Here is a 24,134-nt window from a genome sequence, read left to right on the forward strand (position 1 = left end):
AAGTTCTCTTATAATCAATTAAAGAAATAGCGCAAGGGGCACCACTGCGTTTTGGGGCCAATCGATGTCCGTGTACTGTTTGCAGGAGCACTCTAGCTCCCCCTGTTTGTTTTCCTTTTCCACGTCCTCAAAGGTGTTGAAGTGTTTTGTGTGCGAGTGTTTGTTTCACACCGCCCGTCAAGTTTCTGAAGGCCAGTTTCAGGGGATCCGGTTTGGCTGCCCAAGACAATGATTTGCTGCTCTGGCTCATTTAGAGAGACTGTTCTCAGGCTCACTACCAGGAACCTAGAACCGAATGCTCACTATTTGACACTTTGGTTCGCCTGGTTGTGATGTACGGAGCATCTGGGCAGACTGAGTGGAGGACTGGAGGAGAGTGGAGAGACTGCAGGTTACAATGTTGTCCTGTAAGCCATCAATGCCACATGCCATAGTATTCATTAAGTTTGGATCAGCCCTCTCATCATAGTTGCCATGTTCCAGGCAGTCACATACGTACAGCATGTCTACACATTACATAGAGATTGCCCCCCAGGGTTAGCTTTAGACACCTCTAGGCAGTTGCCAGAGGAGGTTCATAGCAGCTGTTGTTTGGTATGGACGCACCACCAGTTTGTTCACATATGTACAGTGTGTCTACACATTACATAGAGATCGCGTCCCACAGTTGGCTTTGGAGTCCTCTAGGCAGTTTCCAGAGGAAGGTCATAGCAGTTGTTGGTATGGACACACCACCAGTTGGTTCGAGTCATCTAGGCAGTTGCCAGAGGAGGGTCATAGCAGTTGATGTTATGGACGCACCACCAGTTGGTTCCAGTCACATGGCTGTCAGATGGACCGCCTCCCTCCCTTTGAGGAAAGCTTGGACTTCCCCTTTCTTGATCTCTCACGGTAGCCCTAAACTACAGTAAATTACTATTTGAAGTTAAATAAATATATTAATTCAACTATCCAATTTGACTAAGGTCTAAATCTAATACACAAATTTAAAAATGCGTTCTCTTGCCCCAAGACTTCTCGCCTCTGCACACTCACCTTTCCTTGAGGCCAAGAAATTTTCCCCAAGGCCCGGCTTAGGTCTAGACAATTCTGAAATATTCCTAGTCATTCACATTTGCAGGAAATATCACTACATCAAGGTAGAAATTTATAATTGTGCCAAAAATGTGTTAAAAGTCACCTAAAATAATTACTAATTCTTATATGATTAGAGGGAACTTACACTTATTGTTTGTTCCTTTTACCCGTTCCGCTCTGTAACTTGTGCCATTCTTTCAAATTGAAAAGCACCGACATGTGCCCTAACCTAAAAGCACAAACTTCTATCCTAACCTGGAAATAGTAATTTTTTACAAGAATGTCGTTATAGATTTTGGCCAGCCAAAATTTCTGCTGTAGCTTGTAGGCTTAGTGTTCTCTTTTTTTTAAGGCTCTAATTTAAGGAATTAGCCCTATTCTTTGAAACTAGCTCAGATTTCTAAGATATGCTATACATGAAATATGGAAATATATGGTACATTGCATATTTCTACCATACACGTGTGCAGGTACCATACAATAAGTTTTGTACAACCTTGCGATAGAGAGGTAGCACATTTCAGCCATTTCCACCTTTACTTGTAGATTCTCGTCCCAGTTGAGCATCAGGGAAGGGAAAAGGGATGGCTATTGGGAGCAATGCAAGTGCTGGTGTCTTGTGTGCATAAAGTTGTGAATTTTCTAAGCTTAATTGCTGTCTGTAATGGTTCAGAACAACAAATTAGCTGCAAAAGATTGAGAGTCAAAGCCTCTCCCCAGAGAAGAGCAGGATCAACAAGCCATTCATGAGCACTTATGAACTGGTGAGAACACCCAATGAAGCTCCAGATGTGCCAAGGCTCCCTCATTTCACGACACTATTGTCACTAAGAAAGAGGACAAGACCTACCTCAATGTGCAAATGAGGCAGCGGAAGTAATAAGCTAAAGACCAAGCATAGCAGAGTGACGAGGGGTAGCCCTACGCACTTTCTAGCAAAAAGGTAGTCAGCATAAGCATTCAAGGTTCCAGTAACGACATGTATCTCATCCCTGCTTTTTAGTAGACACATATTTTCATGATTATAATGTTATGACATGAAATGATTCAAAAATCAGCACAAACAACCACACATCTTTGAACACCTCGATAAGAATGGTGGTAGCAAAAAGGTAGCAGCAGGGGAAGCCTCCACTCTAAGAGTAAAGAAACAAACCTTAGTTTGTCACTAGCTGCAAGATATCCATCCACGTAAACCCTCAAAACACCCCCACCCGATAGCGCCCTTCCAGTAGAATGAGTAATGCAAAGGTAACACCAACGCTTGGGCTGAAGATGAACTTTCAAAACAGCTGACTGCCTTTTCTGGCCGAGGCTCTGTCAGAAGCACAAACTTTCATAAAAATAAACACCTGTGAAATAGCCAAAGTACAATTATACATTGTTGAGGTGGGGTGGGAGGTAGTTGTGTGGGAGTTCCATACCTCCACCACCAATTTTTCCTGTCCAATCAAAGCACTGTACCCTTTTCCACTTTCTGTCAAAAAAGTAAAAAGCCCCATCAGGCTTTCCTCATCATTGGAGTTCTCCACAATAGGAAATGTCTCCACACGCATCCAACATGAAAAGGTGAAGCCCTTCATGTTCGGCCACCGCATAGAAGATGTTATCATAATTCCCTGTTCAGTCCACATCACTTAGATGGGTCCATCAGGCCACACAAAATCATAAGACATCTACAGTACAAGGACAGAAATCAATCCAGGAAGTTTATGGGATTCATACCGAGTCTTTACCACTCAACTCAAAGAAAACTGCTGGACCTTCTTCTGTCAACATCCCTTGAACCACATTCAACAAAATTTTCCTGTGTGTTGGCTTGGAAGCTTGATTGGCATTTCGTAAGAGAGAAAAGATTATGCGCATATCTTTCCCAGTGATACTATGCCGTCCTAGAGCCTCTATCAATATTGATAGCTTTGTAATCAGGTTGTCACTAACTTCAATGCCAAACCAATCCAAAAGCAAGCTCAGCAAACCAGCTTTAACACAAGTAGCTCTATTTGCAGTTGATTCCTCCAAGATACGATTAAACGCGAGCAACCCAAATAATTGTAAAGCCTCGCAGCACTGCCCTTGACACACACAGAAAGTGGGAGGAGGGATAAATAAAAGGGCATTCATAAATTGCCATTTAACGAATAAGAAGATCACTTGAAAATCAATAAATAAAAACATGATGGTATATTAAGCACACCTACACACGCATAGCAGCCAGTAAAAGATGCACATACCTGACGAAGAATGTTGAAAAATACGGCAATAATATCTTCATTCTGCATCAAATATCAAAAGTAAGCATGGCAGAAACAAGTCATTTAAAAATTATGATCACCGAGTCTCACGACTCTGTATGACTTACCTGTATAACCATGTTTCCAGGTATACTAAACTCGCCATCAACTAACATGTCTAAAAGAGCACTTAATAGTTCCTCTGTAGGAGACCCCTGATGACTATTTAAGAGCAATGTTTGCAACGTGGCATATCCTGTACCAACAAGGCTCCTAAAGGCATTCTGTACAAGACAAGGAGGGATAAGTTAATATAATCATAGCACTTACATATTGTTTTTCTTAACAAGTAATTTGTGTACTTAATGCATACTGTAAGTCTCAATCTTCAATATTAATAAGATTAATTGAGTTCCTTACAAAGAATAATCACTGTAATTATGTGTGTTCACCAACAATCCAACAGACCACAAGCATTAACACAGTACTACATCTGTCAAAGAGTCAGACAGAAGCAATTTAATTAAACACAATTGATACTCAAGCACATGGATTGAATAGACAAGCAGTAACATGAAAAGTTAAATCAAAAGCAACACAGCATTGGTTCCCAATCCCCTCCCCTCCCCCGCACAAAGTATTTGTTTTATCAATACGAGAACGAAAATTATGTACCTGATTTTACTGTTTACCTCCCCTAACTGCTGGTTGAACTGCCCAACCAGCAGTTGTGAGCCATTAATGGGGCTTTATTACCCATTCACCCTTTTTAAAAAGCGCCACCCGCAGTTGTGAGCCATTAATGGGGCTTTATTACCCATTCACCCTTTTTAAAAAGGGCCACCCGCAGTTGTGAGCCATTAATGGGCCTTTACTACCCTTTTTTGAAAGGCACACACACACACACTTGGCTTGGCTGCCCACTTTCATCGATGGCCAGAAACTTTTGGTGCCCCCAGACTGCCCATTGCCTGCCCAAACTGCCCATAATGGGGCTAGCCTTATCGTTCCCTGCTTTCAGCCTTTACACGCATTGCCTGCAATCCAATGGCATACATTATTGTTCCTACCTGCTTGTACTGGCTTTTGGTTTCTGGCCTGCTTGTTCTCATAGGCATGTTGCCTTTGGGCACCCAATAACCTATCCTTGGCGTGCACCTCACTGTTCTGAGCAAACCCCAACTCTCACAGTGGAGCTCCTGCCAAACATTCATCTTCCAAATATGCCCCACAAATTCCTTGAAACAATGCAAATGGCCAGGGAAGGCGTCGCAGGTTCTTATCGAGCCCCTCTCAAAGTGAAGTCTTCACCAAAGGTTCACAGGGTGAATAGTGGTCATTGGTGTGGCAGTGAAAATAGGAGCAGAAGTGCACAGACAGAAAGGACCACTCTCCTTTAGCCGTGTGCTCCAATTACTATAGCTTTCTCACATACCTCCAAGATCCCTCCTCTCAGTACCTCCCTTTCCACCACCTTCACTCCAACTGACCTCTCCACCTTCTTCACTCCCACTGACCTCTCCACCTTGGGCCTCACCAACCTTGCTTCTTTGGCCACCATGACTACCCCCAACACTAACCTGTGTTCCTCCCTCCTCCACAACTTTCCCTTTTCTGGACCCCGTCTCCACTTCCATATTTCCACCCCCAAACTCTCCATCATCACCAGCCCAGCACACCCATCCACCCTTGTTGTTCACTCTTCCACCCTCAACACAGGCCTGCCACTTGCCCAAATGAGCAGTCACATCAATAATCTCCTCACAGGTAACCTCTCCTCACCCTAAACATCTCGCATTCACTCCCTTTATGCATTCTTCCATCACTACATCCTTTTCCGTGAGCCACCTCAACTGCCCTCTCCAATCTGCCCCAGCAACCGAAGCCTTCTTCTGTCTCTGTACCATCCGCCCATACCCCTTTGCACATCTTCTCCATGACACCATCCGTACCAAGTGCAGGCGCTTCCGGGCTCAGTACACCCCCTAGACAGAGGATTGACACCAGTTCGGAGATTATTGCCAGTATTACAGCATGGCAGATCTGGAGAGCTAGATGCACGGAGACTATTGAGGGTGTCCAAATTTCTGGGTCTCACTGCATTAGTACTATATGGGGTGATATCATCCACTCTCTTATGGCTACCTGGACTCGCATTCAGGGGCCCTCTCGTTCTGCGCAGGCGAAGCGTGTGATATTTATGCAAGAATGGGACCATGGCATCTTCTTTTCCTCTAGTATCACAGGTCTTACATGGCATCATGATGCTCCTCAGTGGTTGAAATCACCTTACATATTGGGGTGATTCTATTCTTTTCTGGCTTATAGCTATGATTGTTGTATGTTTTTCTCATACTTAATAGAAGTCTCTTTCTGAAAAAAAAAAAAGTACATCAATTGGATATAAAATCAGCTTTTCTTAATAGGGAGCTTTTCTCAATGGGGATTTGCAGGAAGAAGTGTATGTAAATCAGCCCATTGGTTTTGTGTTGCATGGTCATGAAAACAAAGTATGCAAGCTTCGAAAAGCACTTTATGGTCTCAAACAAACTCCTCGAGCTTGTTATGAGAAGATCCATACTTATTGACCACGCAGGGATTTTGCAATAGCCCAACGGAGAGCACCCTCTATGTGAAAGAGGATCATGGTACTTTGATTATGCTCATTCTTTATGTGGATGACATGTTGCTAACTGGAAATGACATGGATAAAATTTCAATCGTAAGCCCATCTCTACTCCGATGGAGCCAAGGCTAAAATTGAGCATGTATGATGCTGGAGAGCCTTTTGATATGAGTGTTTACAGCCAAGCAGTGGACTGCCTCATATATTTATGCAACACACACCCAGATATTCAGTTTGGGGTTTTCCAGTGTTGCAAATTTATGCACAGCCCAGGTACAAAGCATTGGCAAGCAGTGAAGCGGATCTTCCGCTATCTTCAAGGCTCCCTGGATCCTGCGTTGGTATATCCCAGGGGGGGCAAGCTTGCAATTACATGCTTACAGTGATTCAGACTAGGCTGGTGACGATGATACACGGCAGTCCACCAGTGGGAATTGTTTCTTTTTGGGGAATTCATGCATATCATGGCTTAGCAAAAACAGCGCACTATTTCCACATCTCCTTGTGAGGCTGAGTACAGGGCAGCCTTTATAGCCACAGTAGATAGTGTATGGCTGAGGAGATTGATGACTAATCTTTGTGAGTGTCGGCAAACACCCACCACCATACTCACTAACAGTCAAAAAGCTATCGCTGTCACGACCCTGTGTTTTTCTCTGGACAGTATGCAAGTGGGCAAGCACGGGGACATGGTGGACAGTGTGAATGGCATCAGTTTGGAGTTGAAAAGGAAACCCATGTGTGGACAATCCCTAGTGTGAAGGGGACAAAGAGATTTTAATTAAAAAGGTTTTATAACCTTTGGTGGCCCAAAAGGCTATTTTGGGGAGGCTACTCTACTCTTGAAGGATGCGCCTATTTCTCTCTCTTGCTTTTTGGAAAAGGCTGCTGGTGGGCTGCCCTAGAACTCATGCAGGCGCTGCTGAATACCAGCCGCTGGTTTGCTTTTTAGAGAGAGAAGATAGTTGGCTGTTGTACTCCCGAACATACGCGCAAGCGGCCAAGGGCTGGTTGCTCTAGACACACAGGCGGCCAGGGGGGCTGGTTTCTCTGGACACATACGCAGCACAATGCTGAATTGTGCGCCTACTCTGGCTGGCTAGGAATCGGACAGCATAAACATGTGCGTTTTCTCTCTTAGAAAAGGGGGCTGGACAACAGGTTGGAAGGAGACACGGCTGTAGGCGGCTGCAGGAAGTGCACAGCTGTGTGGGTTTCTCTCTTTCGTCTACATACTTGTGGGGCATCAACTTGGTGTTTGGTTTCAGCTTCTCTTTGCTTTGGTTCACGACTGTTTTGGAAAGGGTTTATGGACTGTTTCGTGGCAGTGCATGTGGCTACAAACATGAGCAATTCCAAGACTGTTTTGAGATCAGTTCAAGGACTGTTTATGGGCTGTTTTTGGTTGGCTGCAAATTCAGCTATGTGCTTGGGTTATTGGCTGCAAGTACAGGTCACTTGAATGTGTTTCTTGGCATGGTAGTGATGCAAGCTCGCATGGCTGCATGCTCATGGGACATTGTTTTCTTCCTGCTAGAAAGGAACAGAGGGACCTACAGTTATGGGCATCTCTATTTTTCCAGATGTTTCATGAGGGAACAGGTAACTAGATGTATGCTGTTGTTGGCACTGTTGTTGAATGGTGTTGTGAATGGTTCTGTATGAAAACAGGACAAGTTTCAAAGGGAAACAAGCCTAAGGGTTTCATGTGGAAACAGGTCGTAGGTTTCTCGAGGAAACATGTATTTGGGTTTCTCCAGGAGATAGGTCACATGCAGGTAGAAGGTACAAGAATGGACACATGTTTGATACAGCCTTGCTACTGATTGGGCAGGGGACAGGGAATCCATGACAGAGATGGATAGTACCCTGGGTTGGTATAGGTGTGTCGACTGTATGGTATACTGTGCTGTGATGCGAGTTCTCTTTTGAGAGACAGTTTGGGAGTTTGTGTTGTGATGCAGAAGCACTGGATGTGTTAGGGTGTGATGCTGTTCATAGGGTGAGAGGCTATGGATGGTTGTGGCAGCCCTGATCATGGGAAAAAGCTTCTGTATGCCGGACTCAATGTGTGAGTCTTTTGATGTGAACAATGGCTGGACTTGTTTGTGGATGCCAAGTGGATATGAAGCCATGATGCACCAAGATGATTGGGCTTTCTAAAACACCAAGGCCAATGCCCAACCCTACCCATTTGTAAAACCATAAAGGGAAAATGGTGTAACCCTATGTAAAAATCCATATAAATCTAGTAAAGATTAAATCTAGTAAAGATGGTAAGTCACCACAATAGAGGTCAATCCACGTATGCTATAATAGGTGCATATATGCTTAACATAATCATGGAAGTTTGATTGTTATTTAGAAAGTTTAAGAGCTAAAGATAATCTTAGGTGGCTATTACTTGAAGGCGGAGTTTGTGGGGAAATGCCAAGCAATACCAGCGTCCAAGAGTCAGGCAAAAAGGAGTTACTTGGAATCTCCACCAAATGCAAGTGGCCACAAGCCCACATGGAGCCAAGGCCAAAAGTCAAACCTAGATCCACAAATCTAGGGATACCTTTTTGCACCTAATCACATCTCGTAAAAATGCTTAGCATGGGATAATCGTTGTACTCCTTAGCCTATTTAAAAGGCATTAAATTAATGAATAATGAGCGAGCCATTTGTGCATTTTCATTATGCTAGAGTAATTGTCATGTGCACAGTGTGTATCTACCGTGTGCTACACGCACGCAAGACTAGTTTCGAGGCTTGGGGAAGCTTGGAGCTAGGCAGGCTGATTGACGAGCTGAGTTAGGGATATACTAACGGGCGGGCACCCAAGTATGGACGGGCGGGCGCCCAAGTGTGGACGCCCGATAACCGGCGATGACCGGCCAAGAGCCTATAAAAGGGTGGCCAAGGTTAGTTATTGGGATATAGAGAGTCTCGCAAGTTTGTGAGAGCTCTATGGTCTTGGAGCCTGGATCTAGTGCAGACGTGCACCTGCTTTACGCAGCCAAGGCCGGCAGCAATCTCGAGGCCCGCGAGGGTAGCTTCGTGGCGGTATGGGACGTCGCGACGAGGAGATTGGTCAGTACGTCAACCTAGTTAGCTCAGCTCGTGGCTCGGAGGGGACAGCCAAGTCTGTGGGCTTGCCCACGGCTGTCATGGTTGGGAGGTGAGTCAGGCTTGCAGCCCCTTGTTTGTTTGTTCGTTTGTTTGCAGGATTCGAGTCTCGTACCAAGAACAATCACGAGGAGATCCGTGGAGATTTGACAGTGGTATCAGAGCATACCTTGTGAACGAGAAAGGTATGTGTTAAAAAGCTTGCTGTTTTTTCTGTGCATACTGCTGTTTTCAGATTCAGTATGTGTTTTTCTTCATCAAAGAAACCCATGTTGATGGGAGGTGGTAGTCCACATAGGGTCGTTTGCTTGGGACACAAGATCACTCGAGATGGATTGAGCATTGACTATGACCGAGTTCAAAAGGTTCTGGATTGGCCTATATCACGAACAGTGAAACAACTTCGTTCTTTTCTCGGTTTTGTTGTTTTTCTTCAGCTCACACTACCGATGAAGGTCGTGGACGTAAGTCAAATCAGCCTATCACTTGGAATAACGATTTGGATATGGCCTTCAGACTTTTGAAAGATAAAGTCAAGGAAGCACCTATCTTGGCATTACGCGATCCTAGTCGGCCTTATGTTCTTGAAACTGATGCCAGTGACTATGCTATCGGGGCTGCTCTATTTCAAGATGGTAGACCGGTTGCTTTTGAAAGTAAAAAGCTAGACAACACTCAATCTCGTTGGCCAACCCTTGAGAAGGAGCTTTATGCTGTGATCCATGCTCTCAAGGTTTGGAGACATTATTTATATGGCTCCAAGTTTCTGGTATTGACTGATCATCAGTCAATCAAGTATGTGTGTCATGCGGATGATTTGAGAGGAAGGAAAGCTCGTTGGGCGGAGTTAATGCAAGATTTTGATTTTGAGATCCGTTATCGGAAAGGGTCCATGAATAATGTTGCAGATGCGCTTAGTCGAATTAGAGAGGTGAATTCTTTGTCATTCATCGAGATTTCTACTGACTTATTTCAGTCATTGAGAGGGCTTTGCAAGACTGATAGGTATTTTGGTCCATTTTGGTAGAAGATCCGGGACGGGAGCTCATTGATTGACCAAGACTCAATGACTAAGCAGTCTACCATTCAGGCTGCAGGAGGCCAGTGGATGATTCGGAATGGTTTACTATTCCGTAATGACAAAATTTGTGTACCACAGATCCCAGACATTAGGTCCAAGATTCTTAAGGAGTGTCACGACGCCCCGTCTGCTGGACACCTTGGGGTACACAGGACACTATCGTTAGTGAAACACACTTTTTATTGGCCAAAGACGAAAGGGTATGTAGAAGATTATGTTCTCAAGTGTCAAATTTGTCAGGCAAATAAAGCTGAACGCTTTAGACAAGCTGGGTTGCTGCATCCTTTGCAAATCCCAGGTAATAAATGGGAAAGTGTTTCCATGGACTTTATTACCGGATTGCCAAGAACACATCAAGGACACGATTCTATTTGGGTTGTGGTAGATCGCTTGACAAAAATGGCTAGACTTTTACTGACCCGGAAGACTATTACAGCTACGCAATTAGCACGGCAGTTTATCAAGCAATTGTTTAGACTGTACGGGTTACTGCAGGACATAGTCAGTGATAGGGACTCTAAGTTTACGAGTGATTTTTGGAAACTTGTTTTTGAGAAGTTGGAAAAAACTTTGAATTTGAGTTCCTCAGATCATCCTCAATCTGATGGCCAGACTGAAAGAGTGAATCAGATTTTGGAGGATATGCTTCGAGCATATGTATCCAAAAGACAGAGTTCATGCGAGAATTATCTTCCTATGTTAGAATTTGCATATAATAGTACTAAGCATACGAGTACAGGTTTTAGTCCTTTCATGCTTATGTATGGTTTTCAACCTAGATCACCTGTTACAGTAGGATTCTCAGGACTTCAGCATGATGCAGCACGTAATTTTTTGCAAGATATGCAAGAAATGTTACAAGTTGCGAAGGAATCTATTAGAAGTGCCCAAGACCGAGACAGATTTTATTCTAATAGACATCGTTCACCCAGAGAGTTCTCTGAAGGAACGATGGTGTATTTGCGAGTTCCAAAAGATTCCGAGACTTTACGGACAAGTCGATCTCCGAAATTATCCCCTAGATACTGTGGATCATTTCGTGTTATACGACGGATTGGTTCAGTGGCATATGAATTGGATTTGCCTTCTCATGTGAGAGTTCATCCTGTATTTCATGTCAGTAGACTTAAGGAAGTACTGGGTGGAACAGATCAATTAGTTACTCCTCAAGAAATTATAGATATCGAGGACATGACATTTGTTCCGCACGAACCTGAAGAGATTCTTGGATTTCGTGAAAGAAGATTGCGTAATACGCTTATCACGGAGTACAAGATCAAGTGGAAGGATCGTATTGAGGAGGACGCTACATGGGAGACATTGACTACTCTTCAGAGAGATTACCCTGGCTTTTTAGTGAGCTCAGGAGTGAGCTCTTAGAGGAAGGGGAGTATGTCATGTGCACAGTGTGTATCTATCGTGTGCTACACGCACGCAAGACTAGTTTCGAGGCTTGGGGAAGCTTGGAGCTAGGCATGCTGATTGACGAGCTGAGTTAGGGATTTACTAACGGGCGGGCACCCAAGTATGGACGGACGGGCACCCAAGTATGGACGGCCGGGGGCCCAAGTGTGGACGCCCGATGACCGGCCAAGAGCCTATAAAAGGGTGGCCAAGGTTAGTTATTGGGATATAGAGAGTCTCACGAGTTTGTGAGAGCTCTATGGTCTTGGAGCCTGGATCTAGTGCAGACGATATAAATGAGCAACCTTGGGACTACCAAGGTTCTTGATCTTCATTGTCTCTGTAACTCTGTGTCTCTCTCCTCTACCATCTTGCCAATTGCGTGTTGTCACTGTCTCTTAGGTGCACATCGAGCGTAGTGTCAAATGAGCAGCAGCCTAAGATGGTTGATGCAACCGAAGTCATCGAACCTGAGAAAATTCTCCTCCAATTCCACTTGCACACATAGACAATTCTACACAAAGTTCAAGGACCCAAGCACTCATAAAGCCGTATGACTTGATGAAAAATTCTTCTAGTAGTACCCGCAGATATTGTCAGACTACTTGGAAGCCATGAACTTGCCACCAAGCTAAGCAGGAGGGAATGTCACATGCACCCTGCACTATGGTGCTACGTGACGCACTCGTATGTCGTGGCCCCATTGTAAGCCCCAATCTGGGACATGTCAAGCATGAGCTACGTAGGTCATTCTCCCAGCCTTAGGTGTCAGAGTCAGTCCCTTAACCCACTTGGATAACACGCATGTAGAAGTCATATGAGGCTAGGCATCTCTAAGTCAGGCCATAGATGCATATAAAAGCATGTCAAGGGCATCTAGGGCTTTGGCCACCCAATTGGCTTTGCCTTATGCTCTTTGTACATGGATCAAACCTAGCATGTCAGCTTTAGCATTTTAGCTTTGTCATTTTCTTTCATTTTTTTACTCATTGATGATGTATTCCATGGACATGTTGTAATCCTTTTGGTCTCATAGGTCATTTTGGCCTTTTGTAGACGTTAATATAACTTTCTTTCTTTCTTTCTTTCTTAGGCCATATCTACCCTCTATGGACTTTGATTATCATCACTGTCATCTCCCTTTCCAGGCGGGGATAGGGGCTGGCCGCTGTACCGATTGTGACAGAGGCTATTTTCCAGGCAGTGACATACTAGCACAGATTATGGGAGCTCCCACTACACAAATACCCCAGGCTCGCCCTAGAGTCCTCCAGACAACTGGCACTAGACGGAGACACGCAGTGTTGGTATGCCTAGGTGAGCACTTGGTTTGGCAGGCTGCTGTAGACCATGCGCATCAGCACCCTGTAATAGTCCATGCGTAGCAGCGCCTAGCAGAACAGCAGCACCCGGCGCAGCACATGTGCACAGCACATGCGCAACAGCAGCCGCCTGTAGCTCTTGCGCAGCTACCCTGCCTGAAGCCTATCCGCATAGCAGCCCTGCTCTTCCACACGGCGACCTACTCAAAGAAAAAGATGCGCCTGCCGTCACACCATGCACCACGCCATAATGATCCACACGACGACCTCTCAAGGGGATGCGCCCCTGCTCCATGCGCCACCCTCAACTTTTATAAAGAGGCGATCGCTTTTCATCAAAAACACCAAAAGCAACAGCAACACACATGCTTATAATATATATTAATATTTTAAGCCATCAAAGGTTTAAAAACCTTATAATCTAAAAAATCTTTTTTGTCCCCTTTCACACTTGGGCTAGCCACCATATATGGGTTTCCTTTTCATGTCCAAACTGATGCCTTTCACATTGTCCATCCCGTGCCCGTGCCCGTGCCCGTGCCCGTGCCCGTGCCCGTGCCCACCTGTTGTTGTCCAGAGGGAACAACACAGGGTGGTAACAAGAAGTATTCGTATTGAGGATCTTGTCACACAAATGCTCACACCGTCTTCTGTATCCTGAGTTTCGTGAGTTTAGCAATCCACTTTAAGACTTCAGACTTTAAGAGATTTGAGAGAGAGGGAGAGAGAGAGAGAGAGAGAGAGAGAGAGAGAGAGAGAGACTGTACACCGTATCGGGTCCCGATTTACCCAGTGAAGGGCCCCCTATCCCGTTACCGGAATAGTATTTACTTTATTACTTTGAAGAGACTGACGGTGGACTGACAATAAGCCAAACGCAAGATCTCTGAGGACCAAGAGTCGGGCTCAACTGTACACAGTTGTAGAAGCACCAATGATGTCCAATCTCAAGCCTATGCACTCTTCCCAATGGAATGAGGGAAGGCTGCAAATCTGTGGCTGAGAAAGGGGCTGTTTGGGACTGTTCTAGGCTATGTATGAATGCTATGCTGTAAATGAATATGAATGCTGAGTTTTACCTTCACCAATTGGCTGTAGCAAAATGATGAAAAGATGAATCCTGAAAACTGTATGTATGCAGAAAACGCAAGGTTTACTGATGGCTAAATGCTGAAAACTGTTGCGTTTTGATGATGGATGCTGAAAGCACATATGTTGATGCTTCTAGTGGCTGAAGGATGAAACGCTGGCTGAAAACGTTGAGGGCTGAAGTGCTCTAGGTGCTGAATCTTCAATCGTTGATGCTCCTTAGGCTGAAGGCTCCAACGCTTGAGACTTGATTGCAGAATTATGATATGATATGAATGAATGAGCAAAGTATGCCTATTTATACTACACTGAGGCTGGTCGGTTGGCACTAGATGCTGGCCAACTGAATATTAAATGCTACACGACTTGTAGAGGATGGATAAGTAGTGTTAAATGCTAGAAATTATGAAGAAAATGCCAGATAAATCCTAATAAATATTCTAAGGCTACCAGATGCTATTTCAAGGCTTCTGCAATGAACTATATGCAATGGATGAATGATATGCAATATGCAGAGTGCTTTCTAATGCAAACCCTAAGGTTTCTACTGACTCTACATGCATGAATGCGTCTCTTCAAATGGGTTAAGGGACTTGGACGACTAGTTATAAATTTCTGTCTGGCCGTTTGTTTGTAGATGGAATGCACTAGACAATTGTAACTTAGTTCCAAAGTTTTTTTTTTTTTTTGGGAAAAACGATCCTTCTATTAGTTATTGAGAAAACGCCATAAGGCTACAAAGCTCACCTCACAAGGAGGGATAAAAAAACACACAGTGAACACCTGAGCTCCACCCCCGTGGCTGGCCGCTCTCTGGGGGGGGCTCCTAGTAGTACATGTGGGAGGTGAGGAGCCAAACTGGAGGCCTTTAGTGCCAAGTGACATCCTCGCCCCTCGCGATGAGGAAAGGGCCAGGCTGCCAAGTGCGGAGGAAAGCCTTGCGGCGACCTCTCATGCGATCCGAGTCGCCCTGAAGTTTCCCCCAGTGTCCTCTCAAGGTGTGAATGATGTCCACCCAGAGGGCCTGTATGACCTCCGCCGGTGGAGTCGCCTGGCAGTCAATGGCCTCCCTGCATCGGGCTCTCCATATGTGCCAAGCCATCATGCTGCTGATCATCTCCCATCTGTGCCCGTCCGCCTCTTGGGAGACTGCCGAAGAGAAGTCTGGCGTCGGAACCACCGCCATCGCCTTGTCAGAGACCGGGATGGTCGCACTGCAAGGGACGTCCTCATATCCAAGGGCCGGGCCGCTGTCCGTGGCCCAAGCCACCGCACCCCACGTCACCATCATCTCACCTGGCGAGGCTGCAAAAACCATCCTGAGAGCGCGCTGCCAGACCTACTGTGCCTGTGGGCAATCCCATAAGCAATGCCGCTGCGACTCCTGTGCATGGCCGCACCGAGGGCAGGATGCTGGGTGTCTGCCAAAAGCTAGCCAGGCCCCCACAGCCAGTCCTCTATGCGCTGTAAGCCAGAGAAAAAGCGTCACCTTCCGGGGCCGGAAGCTGGCCCAAAGGCGCTGCCAGAAGTCCCTAAGAAAGGCAGGGGAGAGCCCCTGTCGCCGCCAGTGCTCGGCCGCCGCCGGGGTGCCCGCTATCCTGTGCCTCTGAATCCGCCGCCCCAGCCTCGTTGTGTACTGAAAAAAGGGGATGCCTGGGCTGGTAGGGGCCGAGTAGGGATCTCGCCAAAACCACTCACCTGGATCCCACTGAAGGCGAATAAGAGGCCTGCTGTCCCAAGCCCATAATCTCCAAGAACAGTCCTCCCCTATCGAGGCCGGTGAGGGGTCTACATGCCACTGTCTCTGATGAAAGCCGACCACCCGCACCCTCTGAAAAATACAACCCTGGAGCTCATCCAAATCTAGTCGTGTCCTCTGAAGCTGGCCACCCTCGCCCACCTCGAAAGTGAGTGGGGCGACTCTCTCTGTTGTGCCGCAGACCGCTAGAAGGATCTCATGCCGAGTAAAGACGCCCATCCACTGTGGAGGTGGAGGGTCCTGTACTGGGGTCCGCCACTCCCGGGGGATGGCCGCCTCAATGTCCTGTCTCATCAACTCTCTGCCCCTCATCCCGTTGAGTCTCCTCTCCTGAGCCTCTAGAGGCAGCTGCTGAAAACATATCCAGTCGTCTAGGGACTGGGCTGGGCCGGAGCTCAACGGGCCCCACGACACGTGAGACCGCGATCCAACCATATGACCACTGGGAAGTCGGATCAAGGGGTTCCAGATCAATGGCTGCCTCAGGCGCTCCTCATCGGTGCCCGGGGGAGTCTGGAAAAGTGACAGCCTCAGATGCGCCCAGGCCCTCAGAAGGCTAGCTGCAAAACGCTCCTCGAAGCCAAGGCCCACTCTTCTGGATCGCTGCTCTATAAAGATCCACCTGATGCTGGGGGTCCAGGGGCCGCTAAGAGAAGGAGTGCGGCTGAGAATCCTGGAAACAAGAAACTCCTTCCACGGCTCAGCGCCTGGTAGGAGGCCACGAACCACCAACTTGCCAAGCAAAGCTCGGCTTTGGCAAATAGGATCAACAATGCCCAGGCCGCCTCTCTCCCTCGGCTGAGTGATCACAGCCCATGCCACCTTGCCCCTGGCGGGCCGCCCGTCGCCACCGGACCAAAGAAAGTTCCTGATAAGCCTCTGCACCTAGCCAATGCACGCCCGAGAGAAGGCCCAGCAAGAAGTGATGTACCACATGGTAGCAAGCAGAACCTGGTTGGCCACAACCACTCGGCCAGCCAGAGATAAACGAGCGGTACTCCAATACAGAAGCTTCTTCCGAATGCTCAGAAGAAGGGGGGCTATCTGCTGCTCCGGAGATATGTCAATGCCCACATAGCATCCCAAATAGCACACTGTAGTGCCGGGGGGCAGCCATTGAAAACCATCAACTGGCCTCCAAGTCGGGGGGGGGGCATAGAACTGACCCACAACCCACACGACTTGTGCCAGTTGATCAAAGCGCCCGAAGCTCTGCAAAACCTGTCCATGGCTGAGGCGAAAAGCGGCGGAGGTTCTCCTCTCCTCCCTGAAGATAGACAGCAGTGTCATCCGCAAACTCCGAGTCTAGGAGCTCCTCCGAGGTGCGGATGGGGAGCTGGAGGCCCCGCAAACCTGTATCCTGTGCCGTCAAAAAAGTGCTCATGGCCTCCGCCACAAAAAGAAAAAGAAAGGGCGCCAAGGGGCACCCGTACCGCACCGAGCAGCGCGAGAGCTGGAACCTCTCTCCGCGTACGCCCTGTATCAGCACCTGGCTATGAGCCGATGTGTAGAGTGCAGAGACCCCACAGATCCACTGAGGGGGGAAGCCCATCCTCTCCATAGTGCCTTCCAAGAAGGCCCAGTCCACCCGATCATATGCCTTCTCGAAGTCGAGAAGGAGCACTGCCAAATCCTCCTGCCGAAATCTAGCCAAAGCCGTAGCCTCCCAGAAAGAGAAGATGTTATCCAGGATGCTCCTATCCTGGATGAAGCCTGTCTGCGTGGAGTGGATGATGTCCGGAAGGTGAGGCTGAAGCCGCCTGCTGATCGCCTTAGCTAGGACCTTGTAGGCCGTGCCTAGCAAGGTGATCGGTCTCCACTGTCTAATCTCCAGTCTGTCTCCTCCCTCTTTGGGGATCAAGTGAATCAACCCCTCTGCCATGCTGTCCGGCATGTCTCCCGACTCCATAATCTTCTGGAATGCCAATCTGAAACCCCTATGTAAGAGACCCCAGTACCTCTGGAAGAAAGCCACTGAGAGACCATCCTCTCCTGGGCATTTGCCCCGAGGAAGTGCCTGAAGAGCCTCCTCCAGTTCCGTATCCGAGAAGGGGGAGAGAAGGGAGTGCTACAAATGGGCCGGCACAACCGGTCTCGTGAAGCTCCAGACTGCCTCCCGAGCCTCTCTCACCCTGTCATCTACTGGCTCAGCAGAGAGCAGATCCCTGTAAAAATCTGTGGCTATCGCCGGAACCCTGGGGGGATCCAACACAACCTGGCCATCAGCCTGCCGAAGACGCCTGAGACCCTCTCGTCTGAAGCGAGGCCCTGTCGCCTCCAAGAAATCTCGAGTCACTCTGTCTCCAGCCTGTGTCCAAAAAGAAGCCCGAGCATGGAATCGGAACTCCACCCTCCTCTCCTCGATGGATCTGATCTCTGTGCGAGCTAACTCCATCTGCTCTGAGATCCAAGGGCTCGTAGGATCCCTCTCCTGGAGTCTCTGAAGGGACGCTAGACTCCTCCGCAAGCTCCTCTCCTGCTCTTTGAAGGCCTCCAGACGGTCCAGGGCAGCCTGTCTGAGCATCCTACTGATCTCCTGCAAGCCCCTGGCAAGATCGCTGGCTGCCGATCCTCTCCTAAACTGCAGCTCTTGCCAGACCTGCTCAACTCTGATCGCAATCTCGGGCTCCTCTATGAGACAATCTGGAATCCGGACGCTCTGACCTCGCTCTCCTCTCGTAGGGTCCTCGATCTGGAGAAGCACTGGAAAGTGGTCTGAAAACGAGGAGCCTGCAAGTATGCCCACAGTGCCACCTCTATCACAAGCCTACTCATCAATGTAAAACCTGTCGATGCGGGAAAGGTTAACTCCTGTGGCCCGTCTATCCAAGCGCGAGAAAGATAAACTCCCCTGCAACCTGCCAAACTCCGAGAGAGTCCACGGATCCTGGCCTCTCACCTGCAACACTAGTTCCTCCCAGGCAGCGAGCTCCGGCCCATGAATGGTCTCCTGGCTGCCCCCCATCCTGTCCTCTGCATCCTCCAGCATGTTGCAATCCCCCCCTAGGCACCAATGGTCTGCCATGGGGAGGGACTGCCTAATGGTGCTCCAGAACTCGGCTCTCCCGGTCGCCCCATTAGGAGCGTAGAAGTTGAGGAAGCCAATGCGGTCTTCCCCAACCCGAAGGATGATCCACTGCGCTCGACCCTGGACCAGAGTGCCAGAATCCACAACCTCGGATAGAAGCTGCTCGCTAACTGAGATGCATACTCCACCCTGGTTCCCCTGGGAGCCATATGCCGGTGACCAAAAAGTGTGACTCCTGCCTAGCAAGATCTTCCCGCAGGTGTGGGTACGCCCGACAGAAAGGTGGTGTTCCTGGATGAAAAGGATATCTATGGGTCCTCCAACGAGAGCCCTCTGGATCTCCTGGCGAAGTCTGCCCCGACCAATGTAGCAGCGATGTCCACCGAGACCCTGGATGTTCCATGAGAGGATCCTCATGGATGAGCTATGGCAAGTGAAGCAGCTGCCACTAGCTCACCCCTGTCAGCCGGCCCGGATGATCTGCCCTCCACTCTGTAAGTCTTGGGCGCCGGCTTGGAGGGAGAATAGTCACTGTCTGTCCGGGTGCGGAGTCTCTCCAAAAAAAGGGTGACCTGTCTCTGTGTCCAGCCCCACTCCGCCTTCGCCCTGTCCAGGGCATAGGCGTGAGACCAATCCTCTGCATATATGTATCTAAAGGTAGGCTGCACCCTCGGGGCGGCATGGAGGATAATCAGTAGCACCGCCTCAACTGAGGAGTGGACCGGATCCGCCCGCCAATCTCCTATACCAAACAAGCTCATGCGGGCTGAGTGTAATCGGGTCTGCAATAGGTCCGTGAGCCCCAAGTCACTGAAGTGGTGAGAAAACTCCAGTATCTGATCACGCAAAACTTCCTCTATAGAGTTGCAATCCCATGCTGTGTCTGGGGCAACACTGAGAGGAAAGGAGAAGGCCACCATGCTGCTCACCACTGAAGGAGAACGAGAGGGATGGCACACCACGCAAACTCGCAAGGGCGCGACCAGTGTCTCGAACGGGCCAGCATCCAGCTGGAGGCACCTGAAAAAACCGTAATCCACTGGGAGCCCCATCACTTGCGGGGGCCCCCCAGGGGAGGCTGGAGAGAACTCTGTGGCGGGCGAAGCTAGGATCGCCATCTCCACCGGCCCGGAGTGGCGGTGGAACAGCCGCTGGACTGAACTCTTGCCTACCCAGCTGTGCTGCCCGGGGGCAGTGGGTGGTCTGGCGAAGTATCCTGGAGAGGCCGAGGGAGGGATGGGGGCTCGCGGAGAGGAGGGGGGAGAGCGAGGAGAGGATGGAGAGGCATCTGCCAGAGGACAGGTGTCAGGGGGGGCCACCGGGGGAGGCGGGAGGGGGCGGGCTGGGGGGGGAGAGGGGGGGTGGAAGGAGTGCTCTCCGGGTGAGGGGAAGAGGAGCCGGGGGTCGCAGAGTGCGGCCCGGGATCCTCAGGAATCTGCTCCATGCAGGGGGCGGGGCCCCCCGCAGGGGGAGGCGAGAGCGGGGTCTCCACGTGGGGGGCTCCACCGGCGGCCTCAACGGGCACTGAGTCTGAATCCTCGTCCATCGGGGTGGGGCCTGCTGGCCGCCTATCCCTGACTGGAGCACAAGTGCGGGTAGGTGCCTGGACGCCAGCCGGAGTAGCCTGTCCGCCAGCCTGTGCTGCCTGTTGGCGTCTGTGATGGTCGCTGCGGGCCGGGCGTTTCCGCCAGCGAACCTCCTGCCATCCGCCAGCCTCCTGGGTCTGCGCGGCCTCCTCCGCCGGGGCCTGCTCGTCAAATGATGGCGCCTGCTGAGACGAGCCAGGGATGTGCGGTCTCTGAGGTGGATGGCCATCCCTCGGGTCTCCTGCTGGGGGTCCAGAGGCGGCAGAGCGTGAAGGATGAGCCCCCTTGCGGGGACAGGCGCGTGCGAGATGGCCCATCTCCCGACAGGTGTAGCACTGGCCGGGGAGGCCCGAATACTCCACGCGCTGTATCAGATGTCCTCCAGAAAGACAAGGGAGGAGGATCGTCTTCGGGAGGGACTCCGGTGACGGAACCACAACACGAATGGCCAGGAGTCCTGCTGCCCGAGCTATCGCTGAAGCCGCTGTCTGAGGCGTCTCCACCACCTTCCCGAACACCTTGCCAATGGATGACAAGAGGGGCAAGTACTCCCTACGAAGTCCAGGAAAGCAGATAGTGATAGGAAAACTTGTCGCGCCTGCTAGCGGGTCAGAAGCGGGGTCGAAACCGTGCGTCCATCGCGCCAGGAACGCCCGGGATGAGCGGAGGGCAACGGGGCTCCGAGCCAGCACCATCTGAGCTGCCTGGGGGACTCGAAATCCACCTGGTAGTAGCCACGTCCCAAAAAATCGACGCTGACGATCTTGGCAGGCACGCCAACGAGGCTGCCTTGCACAAGGTCGCGAAGCTCTCTCTGCATCGGACGGCTACCCACTATCTTGCAGACCAAGGAGGAGGCCTCAAGAGCGGATACTGTGGAAACAAACAGCTAATGATCTGCAGCTGTGAACTCCAGACGGAGACCGGAATCGGCAAGGGTAGTCGGAGCGGCTTCCATGTAGTCCTCCAGAGGGAAAAGGCCAGAAACTGGGGTCACCAACGGGAGGGACACAGCCCTACGAGGAAACGGAGAGGCGGAAGGTTAGAGGATAGCGGGGGCGCGGGGGGGGGGGGGGGGGAGGGGGGAGCTGAGGCGGGGGATAGCGGTGGGGGGAGGGGCGAGACGGAAGGGGAGGAGAGGGAGAAGGCGGGGGGGGGGGGGGGGAAGAGGCGCGCAGCGGAGGAGAAGGCGGGGGGGAGGGAGAGGCAGCGGGGGAGAGAAGCGAGGCGGAAGAGAAGGCGTGGGGGGTAGAGATGGCGGGGGAAGAGATGGCGGGGGAAGGAAGAGATGGCGGGGAAAGGAAGAGAAGGCGTGGGGGGAAGAGATGGCGGGGGAAGGAAGCGAGGAAGGAAGCGGGGGGGGGGAGAAATGGCAGGGGAGGAAACGAGGAAGGAGGCGGAGGAGGAGAAGGCGGGGGAGGATGCGAGGAAGGAGGCGGGGGAGCGAAGGCGGGGGAGGATTCGAGGCAGAAGGCGGGGGAGAGATGGCGAGGAAGGGTGCGAGGAAGGAGGCGGGGGAGAGGACGGAGAAGAAGGCGGGGGGAACCTTCTTTGTATGTGGAACCTTAACTTTTTGACAAATCTTGCAGGCTTGAACATGTGAATATACATCACGCCTCATTTTTGCGCAATAAAAGGACCGTTCTAATTTCTCAAGGGTACTGTTGATACCTCTATGTCCTCCAACTAAGGAGTCATGGGCATCATGGAGAAGAGCTGATCGCTTTTCCCGAATGACACAGAACGAGTATGAAGTAAGCGACCCTGTAAACGGGTAAGGAGTGTTGATAGTGTGTGGACTCGTCATGACGGCGGGCTGTGTAATGGGTGAGCAGCCTGCAAGGCGGTGGAGGGGCCAAGAATGATGCCACGGGGAGGGGGAACGAAGCAAGTTTGGTGTCACAAGGAAGGTGTAATGCTCAAACGGTTTTCCCAACAATCTTGCAGTTTCCAATAGGCCGCTATCGAGTCTATCGCTACAAACTTCTTGCGAAAAGCATCCATAAGCTCTTGCCTCATTGTGAGCTTGGGCTGAAAGTCCACCACCAAATAGAAGCCGCCTTGTTCTTTAAGAACATAATTCCTTTGAGCATCGGGTGCAGCGTTCAAGATGCACCAATCAAGATTCAAGTCAAAGTAAGTCATCCACTGTCGCACTCCTTTTTCTCTCTGGAAAAAGGCAGGGCTTGAAACTGTAATTGGTTTTGAGGGCCAACGAGCCGACTCAAAGCCTATAACATAGTTTCAAGGGATGCCAGACAACTGGTCATGGCATTCATATTAGCTTGCAAAGTGTTAAGACTTTGCTCCATCCAAAACTAGGTGCCCAACCATAGAAGGAATCTGCGCGGGATCATTACCTTCAGCATTAACTTGTGGGCTTCCGCCGGTGGTAGGTTTAGATGGCTCCCTCATGTGAAGGAAGTAAAGGTTTAAGAAAGAATACTAGGGCGGATGAGAGGGCTGAAGCAAAGTTTGCAGCTTTCAGAGACCAAGAGCTTGGAAATGGCACACGTAGATCTTGCACAACCTGTATGCATGAGCCAACAAGAAGGCAGAGACCGAATTTATAGGGATAATGAGTTTTAAAAGCACTCTTACTTAATCTCGGGCTTGAAATTAAGCATCCTCCCGCATTAGCACAAAAAAAGCTCCCTTATTCTTTTTTTTAACTCGTACTTTTCTCTATTTTAACTATCACGCCTCTTTTAGCCTTCTTTCTCCCACACTCATATGTGTGCAACCAGCCCTGTACGGCCCTCTCCTCTGCTCGATATCCACCCGTGGGACTGCCCAGATTTTCCACGCTGCCCAGGCCCCTGCCCACACTGCCCAAACCTCTGCCCACTGCCCACGCTGCATCCCGTGCCCTGCATGACTGCCCATGCTGCTGCCCTGCACTTTGTACCCTGCAATATGGCCGCATATGCCCTCTGCGTGGCCTGAATGGGCCTTACATGCTGCACCCCCTATCTGGCCGCCCTTGGCTGGCTTAGCCGCATTGCATAGGGAGCTGGGGCTGATCCTTGTGGGCCGGCCATGGGCAATAACCCTAGCCCTAGCCCTTCGTGGTGCTTCCATTCACACATAGATCTGCTCTGTGTTCCTTTTTCTCTACCAGCCCACTCACTCTACCGTCCCTGTCTTCCAGCAAGGGAAAATTTCAGAAGCAAAGCAGCCTGCTCCCGGGATTCCCTCGCACTAAGGAACAGCCCACGCTTTCTTCTCCCTTCCTCAGAGAATCCATGGCTTCCTAGCCATGCCCATCACCACCATGCCCATGGTTCCCTTTCATGTCACATATAAGCTTTGACACTATCTGACATGGAACCACTTAGGAGTGAGGCTTAAGGCTCCACCTCCCAGTCATAGAGTCCTCCAGAGTCACCCCTGACCTGGAGGCCATAGCTACATCGTTGGAGTGGCTTCCCCCGCAGTAGGACCTGGTGTCCTATACCACCAGGCCACACCCTACAGGTGTCATTGCGGTGAACATCCCCTATGGGCCATGCTCAACAATGTCAGACTAGACGATCGTAATAACTTAAGAGCCTGGTTTGGGCTTTATAATTAGCCCCATTGCTTTTAATTATTTGTAACTATGCATCCACATAAAAGACTCTCCCCACATTAGGGATATCTCCACACTAGGCGCCCATGTACCAGCCTCTACCCTGACCCTGTGCTAGTGTGCACCTGTCCTGGATGTAACAGCATGTTTTGCCAATATTTTGTTGTGGGTTATTGTAGGGGAGCAACATGGAAAGGAAGAGGTGGAATCTCCTGTCAAGGAATATATTTAACACAGTGCTCAACA

The 24,134-nt window shown here is 49.7% G+C and overlaps 1 protein-coding gene across 8 annotated transcripts in view; it reads right to left on the bottom strand.

Annotated features, from left to right (window-relative positions):
• Positions 1–24,134, bottom strand: part of LOC147615368 (binding protein) — a 188,326-nt gene that overhangs the window by 117,144 nt on the left and 47,048 nt on the right. For all 8 annotated transcript variants that reach the window (XR_015262839.1, XR_015262837.1, XR_015262836.1 and 5 more), the window contains 5 exons: positions 3,440–3,595; positions 3,312–3,353; positions 2,803–3,147; positions 2,502–2,696; positions 2,234–2,394 (listed from right to left, as the gene is read on the bottom strand). Coding sequence is in view for 1 of the 8 variants with exons in the window: in XM_086779460.1 (XP_086635586.1) it covers positions 2,234–2,394; positions 2,502–2,696; positions 2,803–3,147; positions 3,312–3,353; positions 3,440–3,595 (899 nt within the window). In the remaining 7 variants the exon portion in view is untranslated. The remainder of the gene's footprint in view (positions 1–2,233; positions 2,395–2,501; positions 2,697–2,802; positions 3,148–3,311; positions 3,354–3,439; positions 3,596–24,134) is intronic.

Source organism: Cibotium barometz, chromosome 40 (genome assembly GCF_041138505.1).
Source record: "Cibotium barometz isolate CiBa-2024 chromosome 40, ASM4113850v1, whole genome shotgun sequence".
In the NCBI taxonomy this organism is placed as follows: domain Eukaryota; kingdom Viridiplantae; phylum Streptophyta; class Polypodiopsida; order Cyatheales; family Cibotiaceae; genus Cibotium; species Cibotium barometz.